Source organism: Notolepis coatsorum (assembly GCF_963971535.1).
Source record: "Notolepis coatsorum genome assembly, chromosome: 1".
Taxonomy (NCBI): domain Eukaryota; kingdom Metazoa; phylum Chordata; class Actinopteri; order Aulopiformes; family Paralepididae; genus Notolepis; species Notolepis coatsorum.
In genome coordinates, this window is record NC_140165.1 from 196,892,648 (window position 1) to 196,905,815 (window position 13,168).

General features: G+C 43.1%; 1 protein-coding gene across 1 annotated transcript in view; it reads right to left on the minus strand.

Moving 5' to 3' along the window:
• gria4a (glutamate receptor, ionotropic, AMPA 4a) overlaps positions 1-13,168 on the minus strand; it is a gene marked incomplete at both ends in the record, with an annotated part of 485,354 nt that overhangs the window by 246,408 nt on the left and 225,778 nt on the right. The window contains one exon of the mRNA XM_084308626.1: positions 8,994-9,161. Coding sequence (XP_084164752.1) covers positions 8,994-9,161 — 168 coding nt within the window. The remainder of the gene's footprint in view (positions 1-8,993; positions 9,162-13,168) is intronic.

Genomic DNA, 13,168 nt, shown 5'->3' on the forward strand with positions numbered 1-13,168 from the left:
CCTATCGTCAGGAATAGGAACAGGCAGTGGCTGCGGCAGCGGCACGCCGTTTGCGACTGCCGCCGCCGCCATGAGCTCGGGGAACAAAGCATGCAGTTCCCCCTGCATACTTTCCCCCACCGAGCTCGCGTCCCTCACATGCAGCAGACTACTGGTTAAGGAGCCACATTCTGATGTGGCTGATAGCAGGGCATCCCGCCGCCGAGTCGGAGGTTCTAACCCAACATCTGCGTACGAGGAATCCCAAGGAGACATCTCACCCCCCTCCAGTGTTACCTGGACAGGCGGGGGACATGTCTCCACCGGGGCTTCGAACAAGAACCCGTCCGCTTCTACCATGTAGTCCTCGTGTAGTACCATGTGTTTCCATCGGCCATGGAGAATCAGACGCATCCTCATCCGGCTCCAGCAACTCACCAAAACCAGGCCGTTCGGGTCCATCTTGCGACGGGAGCGAGCTGACGCAAAAAGTTTGCGTCTCAAATCCCCCGCAACCAGAGGAGCCGGCCGCCCAACAGCGGATGACTCCCCGGAAGCAGAGGAACCAGAGCCGGAACCAGGCCATTGCACAGGAGATGGCGCTGGTGCACCAGCTCCTTGGAGAGGCAAACTATCCATCGGACGCCTACCGGGCGTGGCTGCCGACCACGAGAGAGACCTCAACCCCGCTCCAAGACGTACGGCAGAGGCGGCAATGGAGAACCACTGGTGAAGGGTGACGTTGCGAGCGCGACCCTCCGAGGTAAACATTATGACTTAGCTTTTTTCTTTTTAAATATATGAGAGAAGAAAAAAGCTAGAAAAAATTTAAACACGTATCAACTTTCTTCAACTAAACAACCTCGTCAAGTGTGGGTATCTACCAAGGCACTTCCTTGTGGTGAAAGTGAAGAAGGAGGCGAGTAGGTGACCACACACCTGCTTATGAAGGTAAGCGGATAGGGGTGTGGCCAGACGGATGTCGGTATGTAAAGGTACATTGTGGAGTTTTTTATTCAGTGCTAGGCACAAAGTGAGGGTAGTGCAGAATGACGCTGAGCGGAAACCAGAATGAAATAGAACAACGGTTATCATAATCACCTTTTATATCAGTTTTCTTTATATAAACCACTAGGTTAATGGTTTTAAATGTTTTTTTATACATTAGCCACTAGGTTAATGTCTATTTGTAAATCCTGTTCCTGATAATTATGCACACGATTTTGTGTTTTTACCCTATGCACTCTGACCACACAGAGACAGTTTTCACATGTGTTTAATTGGTTTATTAATATGTCTGTATGTGTGCAACCATGATCTTAGCTCCCATTGATATTATCATGAAGACACATAGCTAACACTTAAATGTCTGATTCACAACGTGAATGACTGGAGATAAGTGCCAAGCCAAGATATGCACTAATGATTATGTTGTTTGTTTGATATCAGAGTTGAGGACCACTCATTGATATAGATATTTGAGGGGTTAAATAATAAAAGAAAATGGTGATATTCCCACATCTCTGATATCAAAATAACACACAGACCTTAAACCAGTCAAGCAAGTCATGAATCACATATGTAAATATTTCTATTTTAAGATGTTATTTCAACCACCAGATTAAGGATTCAAATTGACTTTCATTAATTAATCCGGTAAACCAATAGATTACATTGGCCAATTTTCATTATTTTCATTATTTTCTATTCATTCATTATCTGATAACCGATGGATTACAGCGATCTCATTCTTTACTTGTTCCAAATAATCCTGGTATATTATATATTGATCTCACCCACATTAAAAATAAAAAGAAGGGACTAACTGTGGAATAATATATTGAGCCCCCAACTTTCATGTAAAGACACCCCCCTACCTTTTCCTTTGTTCCCTATCCTGTGTTCCCCCCCACCCATTTGACCTATCAAATGGGCCCCCCCTCCCCCTTCACGCTATATAATCCCCCTCCTCACAAAGATTCAGCCTTCTCTACCTGAGCGATTTCAGATGATCACTTGGGCGAGAGCCTCAGCCATTTTCTCTAAACTACCATGTGTATATTTCTATCTGTCTGGCTAATAAACCTTATTAACTGGATCTCGGTTGACTGAGTACATTCTTCAGGATATCCACAATATCCCACACTGCGTTGCCTCCGGCTTGGGCCAGCTGTCATACTAACTCAATTGGCAGAGTTAGCGGGTGGAAGTCGATGGGTGGAAATCTGGACGTTGTGGACAGCGACTCCTACAGGTCGGTTGGGGACGCCTGCACAGCAGAGTCAGGAAATGGCGGGGGTAGTGTGAGCCTCCCACACGTTACACCTCGCCAATGAGATTCCGCGCTGGCAGGTGAAAATATGTGACAGGCTGCCTCCTCGTGTATCGGAGGGGACACGTGATGCAAGGCTTCTATCCTCCCTACAACCGGCCAGTGGGGGGCATATGCGAGCAACGTTCAAGACAGGGGAGGGGAGAATTGGCACAATGGAATTGGGATGGGAGAAAAATAGAAAAAGAGGAGAAAAAGTGGATACAAAAATATATATATATATGAAAGACAATCACGGAAAAGACTGAACTGCATTAAATTTGGATTGGAGAAGAGTATTGCCTGTTGTCTGGACAGACGTAGGATTTGAGGGAGATAGGCTGGACTGTGCTGTAGCCTGACACACACACGTACACACAGACTGGAGCATCACACACATAGAGACTGATGCGTCACCCACAGAGACTGGAGCATCCATCGCTCATTAGAATTCTATAGAAGAAATGTTCCCTGCCATCCGAAGACATCATTAAGAAACTGAAGTAATACGTTTACATTTAAATAAGTGATTGATTACCATATTTTGTGTTTTGAAGTGAATATTTCTTATGTGGAGTTTATTGAACTTTGTTTACAATTATAACAAGTGGAATATGGACTGAAAGAAAACAAACCCTGAAAATAGTTTCAAAGACTTTATAAGAGAGGGTTTTGTTAAGTGAACTGTTATATTGTGAATCAATTTTGAATTGGAGATAACGGAGGTTATCCCATAACCCTAGTTATATGAGTAATAGCGAGCACTCTGCTCTATGGGAAGTCCCCTGTTGCCTAGGGCAACCTGAAAGAATTCCGCTTACACTTAATGCAGGGATGTTCACAGCATTTCACTTTCAACCAGGTATCTGATTAATTTAATGTAGCAACTAGTTCACCCAGTCCTTGTTGGACTGATAACTTTAAGTGGTTGCCTAGTGGAGATTTAGGATTCACTGACTGTAGACTGTAAGAAAAAAAGCTGCAAGAAAACTAAATGTCTGGCATCTATGGTTTCCAAATACTGTCAAATTACAGTCAAATCAAATGCATTTACAGATTACAACCTTTATTTAATGGTTAATATTTTGATAAAAGGTAATTTACTGTATTTTTATAGCATTTACACTCTACACAGTAGGAAAACAAAATAATACCGGTTTTGACCAGCAGCGACGAGGCAGCTCCATTGGGAGGGGGCGGGGCCGGGTGGGAGGGGGCGGGCTGAGGGGGCGGGGCCAGGAGAAGGGGCGTGGTTAAAACCTGCACGTTTTTTCAAATCGAAATGTTGACAGCTATGGACCTAGACCACCTCTAACTCTAACCACTAACCAGACATATTCCATGTGGCACTTTAACACTGACCTCAGAATGTGATTTTATATAATGTTTTTATGCAAGCAGATTGCAATCAGTGTGTACTACTACTAGTACTACTGTGTGTTCTGTTTACTTAGTTTACAGTATCCTGTTATAGAATAAGCCGCTGCCAGACACAGCAGAGAGAGAGAGGACAGACATGACGGAGAGGACAGACACAGCAGAGAGAGGACAGACATGGCAGAGAGAAAGGAAAGACACAGCAAACAGAAGACAGACAGAGTTCAGCGTCGTCTTTCTGGTCAGAAACAACGTCACCACATCTGTAATGCTCTCTTTGATGCATACATTGGACCATGTCTACACCAACATATACTGTAGGAGCAACAATACATTGGACCATGTCTACACCAACATATAACACCAACATAATACTGTAGGAGCAATAATACATTGGACCATGTCTACACCAACATATACTTCCTGTGTATCACTTGTGCCGCCGACTCAGATTCCCCTAGGTTAAAAAATAAATACGCAATTTAAATCAGAAAATGTTCCATATTGACTATTTCTGACAAGTTTTTTTCCATTAACTAAAAATAGACAAAAATGTCATCCGTTTTCGTCGACTAAATCTAGACAAAAACAAAAAAGACAAAATTGAGACAAAAACTGACTAAGACTAAAATGTTCAGACATTTAGTTGACTAAAACTGAAACAAAAAATAAATTAAGATGACTAAATATGATGAAAATGAAAAAGGAGCACTTGACACATGACTAAGACTAAAACTAAAATGAAAATAGCTGCCAAAATTAACACTGGCCAGGTCAAAGGTAAACACATGACCTTGTTTCTTCACAAAGCCGATCGACGCTGCGATCATACAAACGCATGTTTTATGATGGAGTTTTTCGGTAAAGTACATGTAAAATAGACGTTACCTTTGTCAAAAGATACACTACCATTATGTTTCTTCACAAAATCATCGGGGGTCGTTTTCCGATGCTGCGATCATACAAACGCATGATTTATGATGGAGTTTCAGTAAAGTAGATGTAAAATAGACATACCTTTGTTTTAGAGGTACTCCATTTCTCACTTCGAGTCCAAGTGTCTTGAATCAAAACAGGATCAATACATATAATGTTAGGTAGCCCTCATCTGTTGTCTTCTTCATCTATACTATAGTCTGCTCGGGCCAGACTACAGACGGCGCTGAATGGGTTTCCTCATCAGTCGGTTTGATTATAGTTTTTTTTAATGTTTTACCAGTAGTGCTGAGTCCAACATAGTCCAACATAGTCTGGTGGAAATGCACCTTATCGTCCATAATCATCATCCATATAATCCATTTAGTCTTTTTCATAATATCCAATAGTTTGCTCTAGGCGATCACCATTGTCGAATGTGTCCTGCTCACAGCTGCTCGCAACCTACTAGTAGAGTCCCTAGTTGTTTGGGGTCTGGGGCCACCCACACTAAGCTGGGCCATATGCATGTGCATAAGGTAGGTGCTACTGCCACCTGGTGGGATTCAATCGTCATTGCAATTTCAAGTACTTAGATGAGTCACCAAGGTCCGTGCGACTGTTTTGAATAGGACAATCGAAAAAAGGATCAAAACCCGAGAGTTCTCGGGTATGGCGGTCAACGGTTATATACGAGATATGTTGGGTTTGGCTGCCAATGAGTTAAGCCTGAGCCCTATTTTCAGAAAATCTGCATAAAAATACATAAATAAATGGAAGATTGCTCCACTTCTACAAGGTCCATTTGCATGTTCCCTGTATCTAGGGACATCTATGGATCTCAGGGAATGTATTACCAGTGTCAGAAATAATGTGTCTGTTACTGGGCTTGAGTAAATTGTGATGAACCAAAGGAGAATATCAATTATGTTTTTTTTCTTTTCTTTTTTCGTCTTTGATGGTGAATAACACTATGCTAAAGATGACCAGACATGAAACATTTAAAATCATTCAGCACCTTCTTCAGATCACATGTACAAAAAATCTAAGCAAATGAATAAAGGGAAGATGATTAAACAGGATATTTTGTAGAGACAGTACTGAATTCTGCCATCCGGACACATGCGATTTGAAATATGATTATAGAATATAGAATATCAGGCCTATAAATGACCTTATTATGGCCAAGTCGCACATCTATGGATCGGGCCAAATCTCCCCTTTCCAATGGCAGAGTCGAATCTGCATTTAGTATTACCAGGCGCCCCTGACAGGGCAGCAAAAACCATGAACTGCATTCTATTTTATGGCAATAACATTCAGATTCGTTCCACCTGTGAGATATTAAGCTTGTTCGAGATGGATTTCGGTTTGCCTCGACTAGTAGACGAGAGTAGCCGAGTGAAGCCGGGGGAGGAGTTAAAAAGGCAGGCACTGCCGATTTCACGAGAGCCTCTCGCCTAGTCTCGCATGGCAGATACGCTTTCACGTCACCACACACACATTACACACCTGTCCAGCTCATTATAATGCGATGGCCGTGTGCAAAATTAGATCAGATTCAAATGTACAGCACACCATATACTGCTATAGTGGAATATACTATTCATATACCATAATGTATACCATCTTGTTGCGCGCTCCTGGCCGCACGCACACACAACACACTGCTGAAAATATATATATGTATACTGTGTATATTGAGGCAAACCAGAATTATATATACAGTATTGAGGCAAAACAGACGACGCATGTGTGTGTGTGTGTGTGTGTGTCAGACAGCTTGAAGTTTATCATGATGATAACGCATAACATAATAAAGTTTTCAATCAATCAAACGTCTCATAACTCCCTGGCTGTCACATGGCTGGTGACTGACAACTTTTCTGAGCCAATAGGCGCTTTGCGCGACCGTAGCAAGTCGCTTCCCAGCCGGGAGCAGCCGAGTGAGAGGTACTGTGGAGCCTCGCTCTGAAGGCTGTGCGTGGCTCGCTCCCGCGAGAGTTCTGCACCTCGTCTCGTCAGATTTTCAGAGCAAGTCGGACAACATTCTAACCGTCATGCAACGCGTTTGGCGAGGCCGTAGTAAAACCTGCGCAGATCTGCGTCCGCCTATCCCATCTCGAACAAGCCTATTATCCCAAAAAAAAAGAGAACGGAAAAAGCTTGATTTTGATTGACAGGGGCTGGTGTGAGCTGGGAAGTGTAGTTTTTTTTTATTCAAAAGCCTATCGAAAGCCCTGGGTCTCTTCTCTCAAAAGACTACACTCAAGTTAGGTTGCGCCAAATCCTCGCGTCAATAAGCGACTTTTTACGACTCTATGGGCTGAGATTTCTCATATTTCACTAATAACACTTAAAATCACATTGGTAAACAAACATAGTGCTGAAAATATACACTTTGACTGCTGTTTTGACAGGGTTAGGGTCTTTACTCTGGGCTACATAAAAAAAACACAACATTAATTAATACATTCTGTAGAGATGGATTTATGGCATGATATCAATCTTGTACCGGACCACTCAGGCTTAAGAAGTTAAGTTCCAGCTGAGAGGTAGGAGCTGGAAAACATAACGGTTCCATAGCCTGAAGTCTTATCTAGTACATGTCCAAAGGTTATAACAATCTCACGGAAAATGTGTGTTTTACAAAGGTTTTTGTAATGTGTGTACCGGCGTTAATTCAGCATGACTATTCAATAGAATAGAATAGAATAGAATAGAAATACTTTTATTATTGTAAGGGCAACCTAACAAGAAATGTTGCCAGTGAGGGAATACTGGGTGAAGCTCTTTCCTACGTGTGATGCTTGTTGATAATAAAGTGATGTCTTCTCCTTGGTTACTGTTGAGAGTTTTTATTACTACTTGCGGTGTGGACAAATATAAGCATACAAAATAAACTCAAAAAGTGACTCAATGTAACTGAAAACAAACAAACGAGCACGGTAAAAAGATAGTGTGGCTTCCCTGTGATAATTACCCAAATTCCTTGCCGCTGCACACCTGTGAACCCATACATATAGATTGCACCTAAGCGCACATGAGCCCCGCCTCCTGAGCCCACTGCCTGCTAATTGGTCAACACTTTCATGATGACACGGTGCCTTCATACAGTAACATAAAGGCAGAAAATCATTAAATTGGCTACAACAATTATCCCGTGGGAAATTTGACACTGCAAATCGCTCAACATTTAAACATTTAGACAGAACAAGTCACGAATTAGAATAATAAAACAAATCAAATCAAGTTGCCTAGGACAAGAGTAGAGTAAAATAGAATAAAAATGGAATAAAATATACAGTAAATAAATACAGTAAAAATATACTGAGAGGCATCATAGCAGCATTGGGGAAGGGGGGGTACAGGTAGTAAAAACAACAAAAGCAGTGTAAACAAATAGGTCAATATAATTTACTATCTAACTAACTGAAATATATATTCACAGTATTCACAGTGTCACATAAGGGGCAGTATGCACCAGGTAGTGTTATAATTTACTATCTAACTAACTGAAATATACATTATTCACAGTATCACAGTATCCACATAAGGTGCAGTATGCCTAAGGTAGTGTTATTGTCCTCATTGGGTTCCTATTAGTCCTAGGTCAATGTCTGGCAGCAGTCGCTGCCCCCGGTTGTGGAGCCTAGAGGCCGCTAGTCGCGGCCTCCTGCCACTATGGAGCTGCCACTCTGTGCTCAGCTCAAAATAGCTTAATATCCGCTTCCATTGATTCCGAGGACTTCCCTGGCTTCTTCTACCCCTTTCTCGTTGCGATCAGCCCCCGCATGGGATAGTGTTGGCTCCAGAATTTCATTGGCTACAAAGGTGGTCAATAATTTTTGCCATCAGCAGTAACTGGTCCGTTCAGGACCCGACCAAACCAGACATGGTCACTTGTCCGAATGGCTTGTCAAATGACGCTTGTTGGATGTTTCATCTTGTAACTCGAGACTGGAAGCACGCAATAGGTTGAGTGGGGTGACGATCGAAAGGCAGCAAATTCAACTTTCCAATAATGTATTTGTTGATCGGTGAAAACGCAGCGCTAGGCCGACCGACGAGTGCAAAGTGTCGCTACGACGGGCCGTCCGATGCTTAAGTGGATAAGACATTGATGCATCAAGAACTTATGTTGATGTATGGATAGTAATGTGTGTGTGTGTGTGTGTGTGTGTGTGTGTGTGTGTGTGTGCCTAACCTGCTTCAGAGTGTGTAATGTGTGTGTTTCTAACCTGTTTTTTAGAGTGCATTCCATGTCTATTGGTGTGTGTGTGTGTGTGTGTGTGTGTGTGTGTGTGTGTGTGTGTGTGTGTGTGTGTGTGTGTGTGTGTGTGTGTGTGTGTGTGTGTGTGTGTGTGTGTGTGTGTGTGTGTGTGTGTGTGTGTCTGTGTGAGTTTCTAACCTGTTTCAGAGTGCGTTCCATGTCTATTCCTTGGTTCCAGGGAGCAGCCGGGTTGGCTAGGCAGTCACCGGCGTTACCACGACGACTGATGTCAATCTTTTGCCGCCGAAGGTGCCGGAACGCCTCAGCCATGACCAGGACACCGTCATAAGTTAAAGAGGAAGTATACTGAGAGAGAGAGAGAGAGAGAGAGAGAGAGAGAGAGAGAGAGAGAGAGAGAGAGAGAGAGAGAGAGAGAGAGAGAGAGAGAGAGAGAGAGAGAGAGAGAGAGAGAGAGAGAGAGAGAGAGAGCGTGCAGCATGAGGGAGCGGGGAGGGGAGGTACAGGGTAAAAGTAGAATGTTATAAATATAGACAATACAATTGTATCTGAATATAAAAATACGAGAAAAATAAACAGTATACACAAGGTTCAAGAGTGTCTGTACCCTAACTGGCATGATATACGTCATATGTTATAATCTGTGCAGGTTTTGGTGGTTGCAAAAAGTCAAACACACTTAGGGCGTGATCCACAAAAGGTTTGCGCTGCTTTTTCCGACGCAAATCCGGTGCATATCGCTCTGAAACTCTGTTTGGTATCCACAGAGGACGCGCAACGGGTGAAATGAGGTGGCGCATGTGTTCCGTCAGCATTTCCTCCGGTGCAATTGGCGCGTATTTAAATGAGGTAATATGGGCGCAACATGTCCCCTTTCTATGTAAATGAGCCTCGTTGAAATCTGCTCGGTATCCACAAAGGCCGGCGCCAATTGCACCAACCAGTTAATGCTACGCACCTACCGTCTTCACAGACATGGTGGTAAATAAGGGCAATCCCTAAGCACTATAAAGAGACATCATGCCAGCATCACAGGTGATCATGGCAGCAGTAATTGTTGCCAGACGCAGGCATTGTAATGCCAGGCGTGACCGTGAAATAATATTTCGAAGGAGAATATCACTCTGGATGAAAATCAAGGATGATATTGAGCCAGCCACCCAGAGATCGCATGCAATCGTATTTATTAGTTAAATATAGTTATTTAACGTTGTCGGCTTTCCCAATGTTGTCGGCGTTATTGATTGATTGATTTTGATTTTGTATCATGATGCAACTTTTATTTGCTACTTGTTTTATCATGTATTCATTATATAAAGCACTTTGAACTGCAATCCGTGTATGAAGAGCGCTATATAAAACAAAGTTATTATTATTATTATTATTATTATTATTATTATTATTATTATTATTATTATTATTATTATTATTATTATTATTATTATTATTATTATTATTATTATTAAATGAAAAATTACTTCTTTGGGTGCTGGGTTAGGTTATAATCACAATAAAGAGGTGGTGTAATATAAAATGAAATATGAAATAAGTTAAGCACAATAGAATATAATATAATTATGAAATCAAATATAGTGCAGGGCTTTACAACTTAATAAAGAGATTGAATACAATTAAATGGGATATAAATTAAATTAAATTTAGCACAATAGAATACAATTATAAGTGACAAATGTAATTGGAATAGGACATTACAAACATATGCAATGAGGAAAGATAGTGACAAAAACACAGGACGCAATGTGTCATGAAAATACGCGCAGGAGTGGTTTGTGAACAATAAACCATGCCTAGGGGTGGTCGTTAGACCCCCCTAGGCATGGTTTATTGTTCACAAATCACGACTGCAAGTGGTGTAAAGCTTTTATACAACTGCCACATTCATCCAACCTTATTGCTATACAATAAACACACATTAATCGAAGATTTATTGAAAAAACCATCCGCCAGAAAAAGTAGTTCCCACAACTACAAAAAAGACAATTTGCCTCCATGTGGAAGCAGCTCGGAAGTGCATCCAACCAACTAACACATCCAACTGTGTATTATTGGAATGATTGAGAGAAGTTGCCTCATGTGGAAGCAGCTCAGAAGTGCATCCAACCAACTAACACATCCAACTGTGTATTATTGGAATGATTGATTGAACATTTTATTACCAGATGAAGAATGGGTACAATACAGTACGGCTCAATACACACAATTGTTAAGGGGATGCAGACCTACTTTCTATAGAACTTCATTCTTAGATGCTTCTATAGAAAGTAGGTAAAACAAATTAAAAAGTTTTCTTTGCCCTATAGGAAAAAAAAGTTTTCTTCGCCCTATTTGTTTATTTATTTTTTTAGCCTAAACTTAACCAGTTGGAAACCAGGCGTACAGTAATAAAATTAGCAATCAACCAATCAATCAATTCAATAGACCATGCTCACTTAAAACAGCACAGCACTCAGCTGCTCCTCTCTCAGTCTGACTTTCCCCCGCTGTTGCAGACAGGAGTGTGTGTGTGTGTGTGTGTGTGTGTGAATGTGAATGTGTACGTGTGTGTGTGTGTGTGTGTGTGTGTGTGTGTGTGTGTGTGTGTGTGTGTGTGTGTGTGTGTGTGTGTGTGTGTGTGTGTGTGGGGGTGTGTGGCGGTGGGTGGAGACTAGAGCCAGCGCTGCAGTCAGAGGGAAGGAAAACAAAATTGAAAAGAAAATCGCAAATTAATCAATCAATCAATCCGCGATTTTTCTTTTGTTCTGTATTGACTCATGACCCATCAATTACATCATCCAACATTGTTTAAAGGACTAAGACATTCGCCGTGACAGAATCGCTTCATATTTAGTCGTTATGACGCTATCATTGTTAAAGATTATTGTCCGCCATCTTGTGATCCGGCGGAGTGATGTGATGTGATTCGGTTGTGGGCGGGTCCTAGGACCACCAGCGTGGAGTGTTCCCAATACATACGTGTAAATGGACTGTTTCAGCCAATCAGAATCGAAATTTGCAGGCCGTTGTATAAATTGTGTCTATGCCTCATTTGGGGCTTATTTTTCCACTTCCTGATATCTGCCAACAGCGCTGTCAGGAGTGCAGACTGCTCCGCGAGCCACACATAATGGGCGTGTCTGCGCTGGCATCTCATCTGCGCAATGTCCTTAGTGGATAGCTCGCAAAGACGGAGCAGAATCGGTGTGCAAACCCTGCGCAGTTAAGGGTGCAATTCCCACTGCGCAATCCATTCTTAGTGGATCCCGCCCTTAGTGGTCAGACATTCCTAATAGTTCTCAAGTTCTGCAGTCATTAGTTCCCCAGCTGTTGGCAGCAGCCAATGCCCATGGTTGTGGAGCCTGATGGCCAAGACGGTTAGTGGAGTGTCAGGGGAGTATACGTTTGTGGTTGAACATGGTCCTCATCCGGGGTAGCTCATCATAGAGGGGGTGGGAGGGGTTCTCCAGTATAGTGTCCAGCTCATCCTCCTCTCTGCCACCACCTCTAGTCTGACCAGTTCGACTCCCACTACGGAGCTAGTCTTCCTCACCAGCTTGTTCATTTCGTTAGTGTCTCTTTTTTTATCCACTTTTTCTCCTTATTTTTCTATTTTTCTCCCATCCCAATTTCGCCTTGCCAATTCTCCCTTCCCCTGTCTCGAACGTTGCTAGACTATGCCTCCCACTGGTTGGCTGCAGTGAGGACGAATCCTTGCATCACGTGTCCCCTCCGGTAGACGAGGAGGCGGCCGTCGCATCTTTTCACCTGAACAGCGCGATCTCTCAGTGGCGAGGAGTAACGCGTGGGAGGCTCACGCTGCCCCCGTTACTTCCTGATTCTGCTGTACAGGCGCACCAACCGACCTGTAGGAGTCGCTGTCCACAACGTCCAATCCCCACCCACCAGCTTTCCCACCCCTAACACTGCCAATTGTGTTAGTATGAATGACCAGCCAAGCTGGCAGCAACGCCGAGAGCTGGGCTCGAACCCAGCATCTCCTGCGTTAGTGGCGAGCGCCTTGCACACTGCGCCACTTAGCCGCCCACTTGTTAGTGTCTCTTGATGTTGATGTTACCCCCCCCCCCCCCAGCATACAACAGCAAAAAAAGAGGACACTGACTACAGGCGGGTAATATTACTGCAGCAGTCTATTGCACACATTGAAGGACCTGCATCTCCTCAGGAAAATGCTGCTATTTCCTGTAGAGGGCCTCTGTGTTGTCTGACCAGTCTAATTTGTGGTTCCGGTGTACTCCAAGGAACTTGTATGTCTCCACCATCTCCACCTCATCCCCGCAGATGGTGATGGGAGTTGGGGGGTAGCTCTCCTTGCCTCTCCGGTAGTCAACCACCAGCTC